The following is a 14,585-nucleotide window of genomic DNA, read 5'->3' on the forward strand; positions in this document are numbered from 1 at the left end:
GCTATGTACAGTTGTGCAGGTTGTGTATTGTACAATTGTGAACGGATCCCTTGGAGGTTGTGCAATGTGGAAGTCCTGTCAGGAGGTCATGGATTCAGCCTCTGTTGATTCGTAAGCACGGGAGGGCTTGATGGCAGGCTTCAAGGCGGTAAGAATAAGAAGATATTATGTGGTGTCATTTCCAAAGGCGTGCCTTTCTGTACCTTCAGGGCTTTCAGATAAGGGTATTTCTGGTGAGTGCCTAGCAATGAAAAAGGAGTTGGTTTGAGATAAGGTGCAGCTGGACTTAAATGGAAGATCCTGGGGAAAGATGTAGTTCACCTTCATGTCGATAACTAAAAGGTGGCTGATTTGTTTTGGGGTATACCTGAAAAGCAGGTGTCTCCCTTCAACTTTTGGTCTCTGCTCTCACTGGGTGAAATCCAGTCCTGAACACCAAAGATTGCGATTTGGGATTATGGCAGGATTTATTAGTACCCAATTGAGAAATTGAGGTTAAATTTTCAAATGAATACAGGATCGCGGTTTGAGCTGCTCTTTCAGAGAATTTCTTGTAACAGAACATGAAGGCAGTGGAGAGTCTTGATGGGTTTTAGAGTTAGACGGACACTGGGCCTGTATCCTGGGGTTACCACTTGCCTTGGTAACCCTTATATCCTCTAGCTGAGGGTGTTAGATGACTAGTTGATATTTAGCACCCCCTTTAGGTAAAGAAAAATTATATTATCGATTTTTGGTATAATTTGTAATTATTACACAATAAACCTCTTCCTTGGCTTTATGTATTCATTCAAAGTATTTATCAAATGCCTACCATGTGCCAGGTGCTGGGCTAGGCACTGGGTGTATAAAAGTGAACCAGATGAGCAAGGTCTCTGCCCTTGGAGTTGATAGTCTAGTGGTGCAGGTGCCGAGGAAGATGTCTAATCAACAGTAAACCAGCAAATAATATTACTACCTGCAAAGGTAGAGACAAAAGGAGAGGGGCTCCTCAGAGTGGTCAGGAAAGACCTCCGTGAGGTGGTAACGTTTAAACGGAGCCCCAAAGGATGGGTGGGAGTCAGCCATGGGGAGAATGGGGGGAAGAAGACCCTGTGTAAAGTGAAGGAAAGCTGGGATGCAGGGCATGGGGGTGGGGTCGAGGGTGGAGGGACAAAACTGGAGAAGTGGGCGGAGGTCTGTTGTCAAGCCTTGGGGGCCAGAGTAGGGGGCTTGCATTTTATCCTAGATGCAATGGTGGGAGCTCTGAAAGGTTTGAGGAAGGGAGGTGATAGGATTTATGTTTGAAAATGTTTTCTGACTTCTGGGCAGAGAATGGCTGGGGGTGGGGTGAGCGTGGACGTGGCAGGACCTGTGAGGCGCTATGGCTGGAGTTTCACAGAGAGGTGGTGGCCTGGGCGGATGGTGGGGGTAGGGAGAAGGAGGGTCAGGGCTCCTTCTAGGTCTGTTTGGAAGTAGAAATGACAGAATTCTGGGAGGGAGGGAGGAACAGGGAGGCTGAAGTGAGGTTGCCTCTGAGAGTCTGGCCGTTTGGCTTGAGCAAACTGGGTGGATGTTAATACCATCCTGGGAGAGGAACCTTCTTTTTTGGTCAGTTGGCGATCAAGCACAATTTGGACATACTAAGTGTGAGGCGCAATTGAGATCTGCCAGTGAAACTAAACCATTGGTATTTGCGTGTATGAAGCAGGCAGTCAGAGCTGTGTTTTCAGGAGTAGAAATTTATTCTTGGAAGAAAGAGTCTCCCCTCCCCCGACAGTCCAGGACAGTTTTCCCAGGGGGCCCTGTCCTTCCAAATGTTTCTCTCTCTTTTCTGATCCCAGCTCCCACCAGTGCCCATTGAGATGCTGCTATTTGGGTGAGGGGCTTCTCCAGCTACTGCACCAAGGCCTGGACCTTGGCCTTGAGCATTGCAAAGCCCACGCTCTCTCGGCATACACACCGAGGAAGGTTGGTCCCTTGGGTAGTGGCTACACGGCCCTCATGTGTAGTCCATGAGGATGACTTTGAGATTGTTTTCATTAAATACTTGGTTCTTGTTCTGGTTGTAAGTGGCCCAGACGTTATGGCGATGGCCATGGTGACCCAGGTATCAGTATCCCTGTAACCCAAGTAGCCAGCAGAGCTCCCTTGTTCTCTGCAGCAGGGGGCTCTGGCCACCTCCAGTGCTGGCGTGGCTTGTCACCTGGGATGCAGCATGCCTGTAGCTCCTGTGGCTTTTGCACACTGATCCGTGAGTGGCCTCCTGCTGGCCTCTGGCTGCCGCTTCCCTGGGCATAAAGATCTGGCAGTCATCAGCAAGTGGGTGACATTTAAAACCTTGGCCCTGAAATAGATTAGTCTTGGAGAGAATGCAGAGAAGAAAGGGTGCAGGATGAGCCCCACGAAAGTCCAATATTTACAAATTTTTAGGAAGAGGAATCTGGAGAATGGATTTAAAAAGACCTAACCAGGGAGGGTGCCTGGGGGGTTCAGTTGGTGAAGCATCTGACTCTTGATTTCAGCTCAGGTCGTGATCTCAGGGTCGTGAGATAGAGCCCTGTGTCGGGCTCTGCATTGAGCATGGAGCCTGCTTAAGATTCTCTTTCTTTCCCTCTCCCTCTGCCCTTCCCCTGCTTGCATGGGTGTGCTTTCTCTCTCTGTCTCTCAAAAACAAAAACAAAAACAAACACAAACAAGCAAACAAACCCACAAGACCTAACCAGGGAGAATGGAGGAAAATCTTGGGAATGTGGTGTCAAGAAGCCAATGGGAGCGTTTTAAGAAGGAGCAAGGCCTGGGGTGCCTGGGTGGCTCAGTCGGTTAAGCATCTGCCTTTGGCTCAGGTCATGATCTCGGGGTCCTGGGATCGAGCTCCACATCGGGCTCCCTACTCAGCGGGGAGCATGCTTCTCACTCTCCTCCCTGCTTGTGCTCTCTCTCCCTATCTCTCTCTCTCAAATAAATACATAAATAAAATCTTAAAAAAAAAAAAAGGAGCAAAGCCTTCTATGTGGGGTGCTGTGGGAGGCCAAGTTGGATGCAGCCATGTTGGTGGGCACAGGATCTGGCAAGGTGGAGGCGGTGGGGGCCTTGGGAAGAGCAGCTGCGACAGGGTGCCAGAGGTTCAAGCCTGGTTGTTTTTATATTTATGATTGATATCACCCAGTGTCGTATTTACCTATGTTTTTGGCTGGTTGTGTTGGGTGGTTGATGGTTGTGTTCTTCCTGTCCCCCTGACATGGGATTGCCAGATAAAATGCAGGACACCCAGTTAAATGCGAATTTCAGAAAAACAATTTTTAAGTATAAGTATGTCCCAAATATTGCATGGGATATACTTACCTTAATTTAAAAAAATCTGAAATACAAATTTAACTCCCTGTCCTGCATTCTTTTTTTTTTTTTTTTCTGAATCTTGCAGTGCACATTGAGTTGTATACTTTAACATGGTTAAAATGGTGACTTTTATGTGATGTGAATTTTAGCACACTCACAAATCTAGCAACCCTATCCTAGCTAGACGGTCATGTAGAAGCTACCCTATGGTCTGCTTCTGGGTTGAGTCACCAGGACCAGTAAGAAATGCCAACTTTGAGGGACCCTTTTTTTCTGGTGATAGCTAATACTTCTATTAAGTTCCCTTAGAGCACCTCACAGACTACTGAGCACATCGTAGGCACTCATCGAATGATAGAAGCTGCATTATGTGCTGTGGGGAACATTAGCCGACAATGATCCATGAACAGAAAGACACTACCCTGATACCTGTGAACCACTTAGAGAACATCAGGAAATGGACCTCATGTGGAAGTTTCCAGTGAATTAAGTGGTATGGCACTTTTGGCTGTGCTTGAGGAACCGAGTGCTAACTCCACGACGTACCTAATTTAGCCCTGTGACTAGGGAGCGAATGGCTTTGCTGGATTCAGCACCTCCCAGTTATAGCAGCTGAAATGCAACTGGCATCTGAGGGGCTATTAAAAATCTTTAAATGGCAGGGAACTCTTGGAAATGCCCTCAAATTCCAAGATAGCCCGGTTGTGTCATTTGCTATTTTAATTGGTTGTAAAGATTTCTGGGCCCTTTTTCCTCCTCCTTTCTATGAAGAGGAGGAATCATAACCACAAGACTGTATTTCAAATGACCTCTTCAGAGGCAACTTCAAAGCAATTAAATACAGGTTGAATCCAAAGCGTATGACGCATTAAATATCAGCTAGGATTTTTTATGAGGATTATATTCCTTGCTTAAAAGCCGAGAACCCAAAAGTTAGGTTTAGCTATCTATGGAAAAATTTTTTTCCTCTTGTGGTTTTTCCCCTGAGCTTTGCTATTTACAAGGGCTGTTGTGTCCCTCGTTAACATTGTTTACATGGCAAGCTGAACGCTTTCAATTTACGCTATTTTATTGAGCCCTATGATGTGCCAATATTCGATAATTGGTTGTAGGTTTTTGGTTATAGGCTTCTGAGTCAGGACCTATGGCTCTTGTAACTGGGCAGTTCCTTGAATGGAAATATGTTTTTGATGACGGCTTAATTGCTGCTAACCCATCACATGGAGAGGTTGCCTGGGTAACAGGTGTGGGTCTGAGGATCTATAAGAAGTAACATGGAAGAGGAAGTGAACTTTTGAAAACAGTGCCAGAGCATACTTCTTTCTGTACTCCCTTGTTTTATGAGCTGTTTCTTGGGGAGCAGGTTAAGGACCAGCATAGCAGCTTGGCAGATTTCCTCACGATCCAGGCAGGGATCTGTTTGCTCTCTGAGATTTTGGATGCCTTTTCTAGATCCTTGAGTGCTAGGCCTTTTCTGAATTACATGGGAGTGAAGGTGAAGGTTGCATCCACCTTTTTGCCTGGTGAGCTCTTGGACAGCAGGGTCCTCCTCCATCACCTTTGTGCTTGCTGGTGCCTGACGTGTGATAGACACGACCAACGTTTGTTGAATCCATTCCATGAATATTAATTGAGCTCTTATTATATGCTGTGCACTGGGATTGGGGCTCTGGGAGATTTAGAGGCAAAGGGCCCAGAGTAAGGGGGCATCTAGAGGAATTTACTCTCTAGCAGGAGGGATTACTAGTGAGAAAGGACTGCAGATATTTGGGGGGAGGAGCCTTGGTTTGGCTAGAAGGACCAGCCTACACTCAGCAGCTCATGGTTGGTTGGAAAGTTCCCCTGGAGGCTGGTTCAGCCCTAGGATTCCCCTGGCAGCAATGACTCTTGGCTTTGTCAGATCCCATTTGGTACCCCACACCGAGGAGTGCTGGTTTATTGAAGATTCCCTTCCCTATCTTTTTAGATCTGCCTCCCCAATTTTTCAGGAAGTCTGTTGATTCCTTGGAGACTTCACTAATTAGAGCTATTAATAGTATTTGCGAACACTTCTCAGTCTTCAGAGAAACGGACGGATACATTTGCTACATCACTGTGTGCCCACCCTCATGAGGAACAATGTGGGTATTCTTTTCCCTTTTAGGTTTCTCCCTTCCCCCCTCCTGAACTCACTCCCAGCCTCTGAAGGCTGCATTTGCAGCGAATCACGGAGATGTTGCTGATGGCAGCACCGATACTGAATTAGAAGAGCCACTTTAAGGGGGAAATTATCCAGAGGGTAATGCTGAAAGGCAAAGCCATTTTGTGGGGTGTTTTGTAGAAACCGTTTTCTGCCTTTGATGGATCTCATTCATTTTTGCGACTTAGTAGGCACAGTGAAGGAAGAGCCATCTAAAATTTTTTTTTTTCATCCAAGTTTTTTTTTTTTAATAGGAGGTTTTAGTGACTATGAAGCAAGCCAGGAGCACCGGGCGGCTACACTGGAGGGCAGGTGGCTGAGGCTGCATGCAAAGCACAGTGTACCGGGGCGTGGAGACTCCATCTCAGTGACCTCAGGACAAGGCACAATGAGGGTACAGCTCATTCTACATAAACAGTTCGTTCTTAAAGATTGTAAATATAAACCACCGCCCATTTTAGTCGTACACACAGCTTGCCATTCCCATGCAGTCCCCAGCAAATCCTTCTGTAAAGTAGACGCTATCTTGCAGACGGATTGCCATGTACAATTTCAGGTGTGTGTACAGTCAGATACACCTTAATATCTCCATGACGTCTGTCCGGACAGCTGTTTCGGTGCAGGGGGACAGGGCAGCTGGCTGTGTGGAACCGAGCTGAAGAAGGAAGCTGTAGGTTTAGAGAGGCAGCAATCCCCATGGCTGTTCGATTTCCCAGCGGCATCTAGCAGCCTGGATATGGTCTCTGAGCAGAGAGAAGGGGGTGTCTCCAGGTGTCTCCAGGAAAGGCCAGAAAGAGAGGGAGTAGAGTCTGTGAGCTGGAGAGTAAAGGGTTGAACGTGGAATCTAAGCTGGGCAGGGAGGGAAGAAAACACAGTAGGGGCATGAGAGAGTGAGAAGTGGGGGCAGGATGTGTTGTGGGGGTACTTCCCGGGAGAGAGCCAGGGGGATAGGATGCTCCAGTCTGAAGTGGATTTCTTTACCGGCATATTTCTGAGGCAGGGACATTTCTTGTGATGATGGGGTTTGGGATGTGGCCATAGCAGGAGGCAGTTGTACTGGAAATCATTGGTGCCCCACCAGCTCTTCCAGAACGCTCTTCCTGGCCCTGTGCACCCCTCCTACAGAGTCTGTGTGCTTCTCCCCTTGTAGCTCGTCTCTACAAAGAGTCCCTTTTCAGAAGAATTTCCTTGGTCTACTGGCGTCTCCTACCAGGATGCTCCTGGGCATTTATGTCCCTCCAGGGTTGTCTGTAGCCAGTGATTGACTGGGGGAAAGAAGAAGAGCCTAGCTCCCTGGCCCCAAGGTGGGACAAACTTGGAGAAGTTATCTATACTGCAGAGCTCCCATGGGCTCAGGGGATAGGGCTTCAGTTGGAATCCACTCTTACTTGGTTTCCTGCCCTTCCCCTCCCTGCTTCCCCACTCCCTTATGGGCTTCTCCTGGAAGCACTTCCTAATAAACTGTTTGCAAACCAGTCTTCATCTCGGGATCTGCTTCTGGGGAACCCAGCCTGAGTCACTGGTTGAAGTGGGTTGGAGATGATGGTAATCAAGGAAATGGGAAGTTTGGGTATTGGATGGATTGTCCTTGGAACAGCTGAAATAACTCAGGAGGCAAGCAGGACCTGGACGGAAGCTTCAGGGCATCAAGGAGAGAAGTGGCTCTACCACAGACAGCCATGGGAAGAGGAGGAAGTGGAGAAGCCAGAGGGTTTGGGTCTCAGAGGAACAGGGATTGGGACGCAAGAGTGTGGAGTGTTATTTTTCTGGGACAGGGTGGCCCTGACATTGTGGATGAGGGAGATTGAACAGCCTCTACCTGAATGCCACACTCAGAGGACAGTGTCATCAGGGGAAGCCCAGGTGTCACTGAAGAAGGTGGAGGAAAGCTCCCTGAAGATGCTGAGAAAGTTTTTTTTTTTTAAATGTTTTATTTATTTATTCATGAGAGTCAGAGAGAGAGAGAGAGAGAGAGGCAGAGGCAGAGGGAGAAGCAGGCTCCCCACTTAGCAGGGAGCCCGATGCGGGACTCGATCCAGGACCCTGGGATCATGACCTGAGCCGAAGGCAGACGCTTAACCATCTGAGCCACCCAGGCGCCCGATGCTGAGAAAGTTGGGGAGGTCTTCAGTCTGGTGGACCTGAGGTGTCTTTGGAAAGGTTTGGGATGGGGAGGACAGGTTGGGTCAGAGCAGAGGAAGCAGAGATCGAAGAGGGATTAAAGCTACATTGAGGGGAATCAAAGCTATAGGGAAACCTACATCCACTGGTGTCCCTGGCCTTGCGCTTCTCAAAAGAATTTGTCCCTTGAGCTTTCTGGTGGATGGTGGTTTGGCAGCCTGGACACTGAGTGTGGAGTTTGCACAGAGTTGTCATGTATTTGTTGAATAAATGAATAAAGGGCACATAAAGTTTCTAAATGCCCCTCCCTTTTCATTACTGTAAAACATTAGTGTCCTGATCACCTCTGTATTTTATGCTCTGATAAATATGGAATTTATCAAAGTACCTCTAGCTGCTTCTGTCACCATCATTGGGTGGGATGCAGTGAACAGATTTCCTCAGGTTAGGGAATGAGGCATTTCACTGGCTTATGGGCTTAAGTCATAGGATTTTTCTGCCGAATGGGTTAACATGAGCTTTTCTGTTTTGCTTTCTACTGTGAATCTGTAAAAAGAATTGGTTCGATTGGTACAACCGCTTGTGATCTGTGTGCTTGAGATAACTGATACCCAAGGGAGTTGGCTGGGGTCAGAGGGCAGCATGTGGAGGGTGGGCCAGGGGGGCTGGGGAAGGAAGATGGGCCCTAAGCACATGGGACATTGGAGGCCATGTAAACAGCTGTGGGAATAATTGTGGGGCTTTAAGCAGGAGCAGGATTAGAATTTTAGAAGGATCCCCTGGCTCTAACCTGCTTGGGAAAGGTCCCCTTTGTGGAGCCCAGTGAGGAGAGGTAACTGCTTTTGACAAAACACCTGGGAGAGGCAAATCTCTGTCTGGAAGGCATGAGTCCTGACAATGGGATTTAAAACACTTGGCCCCAGGGTAAAGGAGATATTTTGGGAACTACAGCTGCTTATATTATTTTTAATCCAAAAGGTAGGGGAAAAAGAAAAAAATCTTTTTTTTTTTTTTTAAGAGCTCTAGTTAATTTAAATTATGGAGGAAAAAACCTAGAGCAAGAGACAAAATATGTTATTCAGGAAGCATTTTGGAACTAGACAACAGAACCCCAGCCGTGGCTGTGTGCCTTCAGGCCTTGATGATAGAGTCATGACAGAGGGGTCCATCTCACCAGCTTGGTGGGGTGTGGGGCCTGTTGGGAAAACCACAAGGTAGGGAGCCCCAGATCTTGGAAGAGGAGCAAGGCAGTGGGAAATGCCAGGGCTGTTCCGACCAGCTCAGCACGGACGAGGAGGAGCCCTGGTCCTGGGCTCTTTCTCGTCTTCCCTAGGAGTTGAACAAATCATGAAGAGCTCTCCTTAGACTATTTTACTGTCTGAGAACTTTAACACCCCGACTCTGGTTGTCTCTCTGTGGGAAGAAAATACTACAGTACTGGGGCAGCTCACACTACCAGATTCAATGAATTCTGCAGTCAGATTTTCTGTTGGGCAAGTGTGTGAAATTGGTATCATAAATGCTGGTAACTTTGTGGATGGATGCATGAATGAATTCAGGAATGGAGCAAATTATAAGTAGGAGCAACTCAGTTGTAGTCAGTGTGCTAAGCTCCATACTGAGACATAAAGAGAGCATAGAGGAAGGACATCTGATTATGTTGGGGGGTGGGCAGTCAGGGAGGACTTCCTGGAGGTGGTGATGCATGAAGTGAGTTTTGAAGTAGGAGCTGTTATGGACCAGATAAAGAGTGGGGGAATAAAGGTATCTGGGAAGCAAGAAGGCCCAGAGGGTGGCATCAGCAGGTGGCTCAGCATGCAAGGGTCAGGGTGCTGCTGGGTTTGGCGGGGTCAAAGGTTGTATGTGAGGGACGTGGCAGCAGGTGAGGCTGGGGAGACGAGCAGGCGCCAGGTCCTGGAAGGAGCCTGCACTTTACTGAAGCACTGTGGTGCCTTCAGAGGAGCTCAAGTATGAGGCGGCTGTGTTCAGAGTCACACCTGGGAGAGCGCCACCTGGCTGCGATGTGGAGGATGGATTCGAAGAGGCAGGACTGGGGGCTTTCGAAGTGATTCTGGTAAGAGAAGACAAGGTCTGCCCTAAAGAGCGAGGCGGGGACAGATGTGAGTCAAGGTGGCAGCATGTTCTCAGCTCCTTCCTCCTCCCCATTCAGCCTGGTTTCCTCTTGTCTTGGCTCTCTGTCTCTAAAGGGTCCCAGACGTTTCCTGATGCCTTGGTCTCTTCTATCTGGGCGCAAAGCCTGGTGTTTTAAGAGGGCTAGGGGAGAGAAATCCCTGAACCCAAAGGGAGAGCCTTTTCTGTGGTGGCCTTTTGGGGACATGCATGGCTTGCTCACTTAGTGTGTGTAGACTGTCCCTGCATTCTTATCAGGACCAGCTCCATCACCTTTAAGGTACAGCCATCAGATGGAAGCTGGAAGAACAAGGTCCGGCTGTTGGGATATGTGGAATCAGAGGGAGCTCGCACATTCTCTCTGCTCTTCTCAGAGGACGGTCATGGTAAAACCAGCTGCTATAAGGCTCCTCAGCATTCCTTCCTTCTTCCCGACACCCACCCTCCGCACTTGCCTCAAGTCCACATACACCTGGGGAAGCGGTTTGGGGATTCCAGGCTCAGCGTTCACCTGGAGCTCTCTGGAAGCTCTGAGCTGCTGATGCAGGTGGCCCTGGACCCGTTCCAGGCCTGGGAGGGCTGCGGGGAGGGCAGGAGTTCTCTGCTTCTCGCCGGTGTGTTGCAATCAGTTGTACTTTGCCTGGGTCAATGGGCAGAGTCACGTTGCTGTGTGACAGGCACCTCTGAGGAGGGCTGCCTTTCAGGTTTCCAAGAAACCGAGGCCTGTGGATGTCATTGTTTCAAGTGATGCGGAGGAGTGGAGGCACTTGGGGCTAGATGTCTGAAGGTGGGTCCAAGGATGCCACTGCCCCAGGCCTTCGTGCCTCACCTGTCAAGGGGGATAGATACTGACTAGTGCTCTCCACACCGGGTTTCGTGACGATGCACTAGGTTCGTGCGTGTGTAAATCCTCGTCGGCCCTCCCACGGACTCTGAAGGTATCGGTGGGTCCTATTCATTTCCGTATCCCCAGCGCCAAGCACGGTGCACGGCTGACTCCAGTGTTTGTTGACTGAGCGCAAGAATGGGCAGGAAATACAGGGCATGGGAAAGCCGAAAAATTCAAAACTACCTCGAACCTGTTCAACCACGAGGAAGCAGATTTCTGCACGTGCTCCCATATCTACCTGTGTTTAGGTAGAAGTGGAATGGGCGAATGCTTGTAAGGAAGCATTTTAAAATGAAAATTAACCGAAGGGATATTGCCCTTCCCGCCTTTCCCTTCTCATCAATTCTTGGCAGTGCGTTTGGTGCCAGATACTTTTTCGTGGGAGTTGTGAGGAATGATAGGTCATTACTTTCTATGCCCCATCCATTGATACATTTCGGATAAAAGGGCCCTTTCCACCAGGGGAATTGCTTTGTTTCCTATTCTTCTGTGCTTATGCTCCAGAAGAGAACTGACTTTGGAGTCAGATTATTCTCGTTTTAATCCCGGCTCCCCCACTTTCTGCCCCTTTGACCTCAGTTTAGCCATGGAATCTCTCTGGGTCTCAGTTTCTTTATCTGTGAAGCGGGGATATGCGGTGGCCATGACCATGCATGTGCCTTGCAGCCCTCCAACGGAGTCCTTACTATCCACCTTCTGCAGATGAGGAAACAGAGAAACTAAGTGGTCAACCAGACAGTGATGGCTTTGGGACTGAAACTCCAGTCTTTGCTCCTCGTGCTTTGGAAACTTGGGACTGGTGGATTCTATTCAGACTCTGCTCCCAGGGACAGTCTCTTAGCAAACAGGCATCAGGAACTGGTCTGAGAAAGACCTTTGTCAGGCCCAATTCTGCTCAGCCTCAGGAATGCTAGAAGCCCCGGAAACATCCATGATGCAAGTCAGTGAAGGAGACCCAGCTCCAGCTGACCTCAGAGCTCAAGGCCATCATTGGGCTTCCTCCTAGAGTCTGTCACCTGACGCTGTGGGAGGGTGTTCCCTAAGTAGGTTATCAAACCCCCAAAGCTGGGAGGGACTCTGACTTATCCCCACCATAGCACAGCGCCTCCTGCTCAGTCGGCCACTACATAAATGCTTGTTACTGAGGGTGGTGGTGATTCTGATGGGCCTTTTGTTTATAGTCTGAAGGAGTTAACAACAACAACAGAAAACAAACATTTGCTCTATGCCAGGCACTGTGCCAAGAAATGGAGATCCAACAATCAAAAGACAAGCTTTCAGACTCCCAGGGATTTCTAGGCTCGTGGGGAGACGGGCATGCCGGGTCTGCCTGGAGAGTCCAGGACGACTTCACAGAGGAGGCAGATATGAGCTCACACTGAGGAGGGTGAGAGTTTCCCAGGCAGGTGAAGGTGGGGCAGGGGCTGCTGGCCAAAGGAACATCCATGAATTGTGGAGGCATGAACAGAGCATTGCTGTGTTGGAGCGATGAGGTTGGTGGTCCTGGGAAGGGTGAGAGGCACAGGGGACTGAGATACAGCAGGGAGGGTGAAGGAGTGGGAAGTGTGGGGGCAAGGTTGAAAGAAAGCTGTCCTAGACAAGACGCACCTCAGTATCAACAGGGGCCGGTAGGAACCTGAGAGTCATGTTTTGGGGAAAGGATTAGCAAGAACATGATGCCCAGGGTGCTGATTCTGATTCTTAAATCTTTCAGTGAGAGATTCCAGACAGTTTTGTGTTCAGTGAGTCGGGAGGAAATCTAACATTTAATGATTTTATTTGCTAGAATCATGTCCAATAAAAGGCTGACGTTCCGCTTGGTTTTCAAAGAGAAAAGCTGATCTAGAGGCTCCAGGAGGAAAGGCAGATGTTTACAGATGTGGATTCCTCGAGGCGGCCACCCTTCTGGTCGGATGTCATCAGGATCATTGGTGTTCTGAACAGGGAAGGAGTGACCTTCCCGTGCTTTTATTTATCTTGAGTTTCCCAAGGCAGGGAGTGAGCAGTCCGCTCTCTTGAGTGGGATTGTTTGCCCCACTTAGGTAATTAGCTAATACCATCTCCTAAAACCTTATTTACACAACAGCCAGGCTCCACTGTGACAGAAGCCATAATAAACATTAGTGTACTAAAGGCAGAGCAAAATCAAATGCGTTGCTGTTCCTTGCTGCACAAGACAGAGTTCCGAAGTGCATGAGAGCATCACGTGTGCCACACGACCCTGCTCTTCCTGCCATTCTAGAAAAGCCTCCAGCTTCACATATTTATTTCCAAGGTAATGAAATTGACCTTCTCAAGACCAGGGACCTTTGAGAATCCAATATGTTCTCAAAACGAAGGGGAAATTTCTTTTCCAATGGCTTCTTACTGGAGGAAAATAGAAGAAAAATTCTGTCACTAAGGTCATCGCGTTTTCTACCTAGAAATGTGCTTAAAATCTATTTTATTATTCTTATGTTTTTCCAGGAAACCAAGTTACTTGGCATGAAACATCACTCATTGTTTCCTTCCCTCAGTCCAGTCACCTGTTCTTTTGTTTTTCACTTTGGCCGTCTTCTGAAACCCCAACTTTTTTTTTTACTATGTCTGAGTTTTGACTTGTCTGCCCGATAGCAAGCTTGCCCTTCTTCTTCCCTTTGTTTTGTGACCACGACCCAGGATGGAAGGGACTTTGAAACTCGTTAGACGTTCATCTCCTCTCTGCTCTTGGTATCCTCCAGTCCTCAGTATGTGGACAGAGTAGCTGGGCATCCATCTCTTATCTATTCCCTCTCTGAGTTGCACAACACGTCTGTTTTTCAAGTATGAAGGTTTGTCCTGCATCCTAGACATTGCTTAACCAAGGAAGCTTGAGAGAAGAGATGAATTATAAATCACGGCGACCTGACTTTCAAAACTGGACCCTTGTAGAGAAATATAAGAATTTTAAACTCAGTTACTACTACTTTTTTTTGAAATACCAGAACTCCTGGTGCTCCTTTTCTAAGAACTCAAGCAGGCACCTCGCAACTGGTCAGATCCCCTCACCGCCCGGCTTGGTGAGCCAGGTTTTCGTGCTCCCGTTTGAAAGCTGGCTTGAGAAAGACATCTGTGCTTTGTTTCTGACGCGTTCCGTGTCTTGTATTTATCAACAAACTCTCTCTCCCCCTGTCCCCCGCCCTGTTTCTCAGTGGCCGTTCCGGCAGCCGCGCCCCCTGCGTGCCAGCCCAAGGGGGCCGCTAACGGGCACTACGCCACCCCACGCCTCTCCATCTCCTCCCGAGCCACGGTGGTAGCCAGGATGGAAGGCGCCTCCCAGGGGGGCCTGCAGACCGTCATGAAGTGGAAAACAGTCGTCGCAATCTTTGTGGTCGTGGTGGTCTACCTCGTCACCGGCGGTCTGGTCTTCCGAGCATTGGAACAGCCCTTTGAAAGCAGCCAGAAGAACACCATCGCCTTGGAGAAGGCGGAGTTCCTGCGGGATCATATCTGCGTGAGCCCCCAGGAGCTGGAGACGCTGATCCAGGTGAGCGGGGAGCAAGTCAGCCACAGAGCAGCCTGCGGGGAGAAGGGGCAACTTGGGTTTTGTCCTTCGGGCTCACTGCGTTTTGCCTTTGGTTGAGATGCTCCTGATGGTCAGGGAGGGCCTCTCCGGGGAGGTGACGTCTGAGCTGGGACCTCAAAGGAGACAGAGAGTGAGGCATGTGATGATGTGCGGGAAGGGGGCCCATGCATGCCACGGCCTCGATGCCGTGATGTTAGGAGCAGGCTGGGTTTCACATCACCTGCTTTTGGATGAGGTGGCTGGAGGCAGGAGTAGGCGAAAGGGCTTTGGATCTTCAAGTTCGAGTCCATCTCTTTGTGCTGATCAAGTTCCTGATTCTGAAGTCTGTGTGAGACGCTGGGCCAAGAGGCTGCCCTTAGAAGCCAAAGAAGGAATTTTAAATGAGCAGGGATGTGTTAACCTGT

The 14,585-nt window shown here is 48.9% G+C and overlaps 1 protein-coding gene across 1 annotated transcript in view; it reads left to right on the forward strand.

The window, feature by feature from the left end:
• The window catches only part of KCNK10 (potassium two pore domain channel subfamily K member 10), a 122,265-nt gene that overhangs the window by 40,951 nt on the left and 66,729 nt on the right, over nt 1–14,585 (forward strand). Inside the window, exon 2 of the mRNA XM_034992235.1 lies at nt 13,808–14,142. Coding sequence (XP_034848126.1) covers nt 13,808–14,142 — 335 coding nt within the window. The remainder of the gene's footprint in view (nt 1–13,807; nt 14,143–14,585) is intronic.

This window comes from Mirounga leonina, unplaced genomic scaffold (genome assembly GCF_011800145.1).
Source record: "Mirounga leonina isolate KUSES-001 unplaced genomic scaffold, KU_Mleo_1.0 Mir_82, whole genome shotgun sequence".
In the NCBI taxonomy this organism is placed as follows: domain Eukaryota; kingdom Metazoa; phylum Chordata; class Mammalia; order Carnivora; family Phocidae; genus Mirounga; species Mirounga leonina.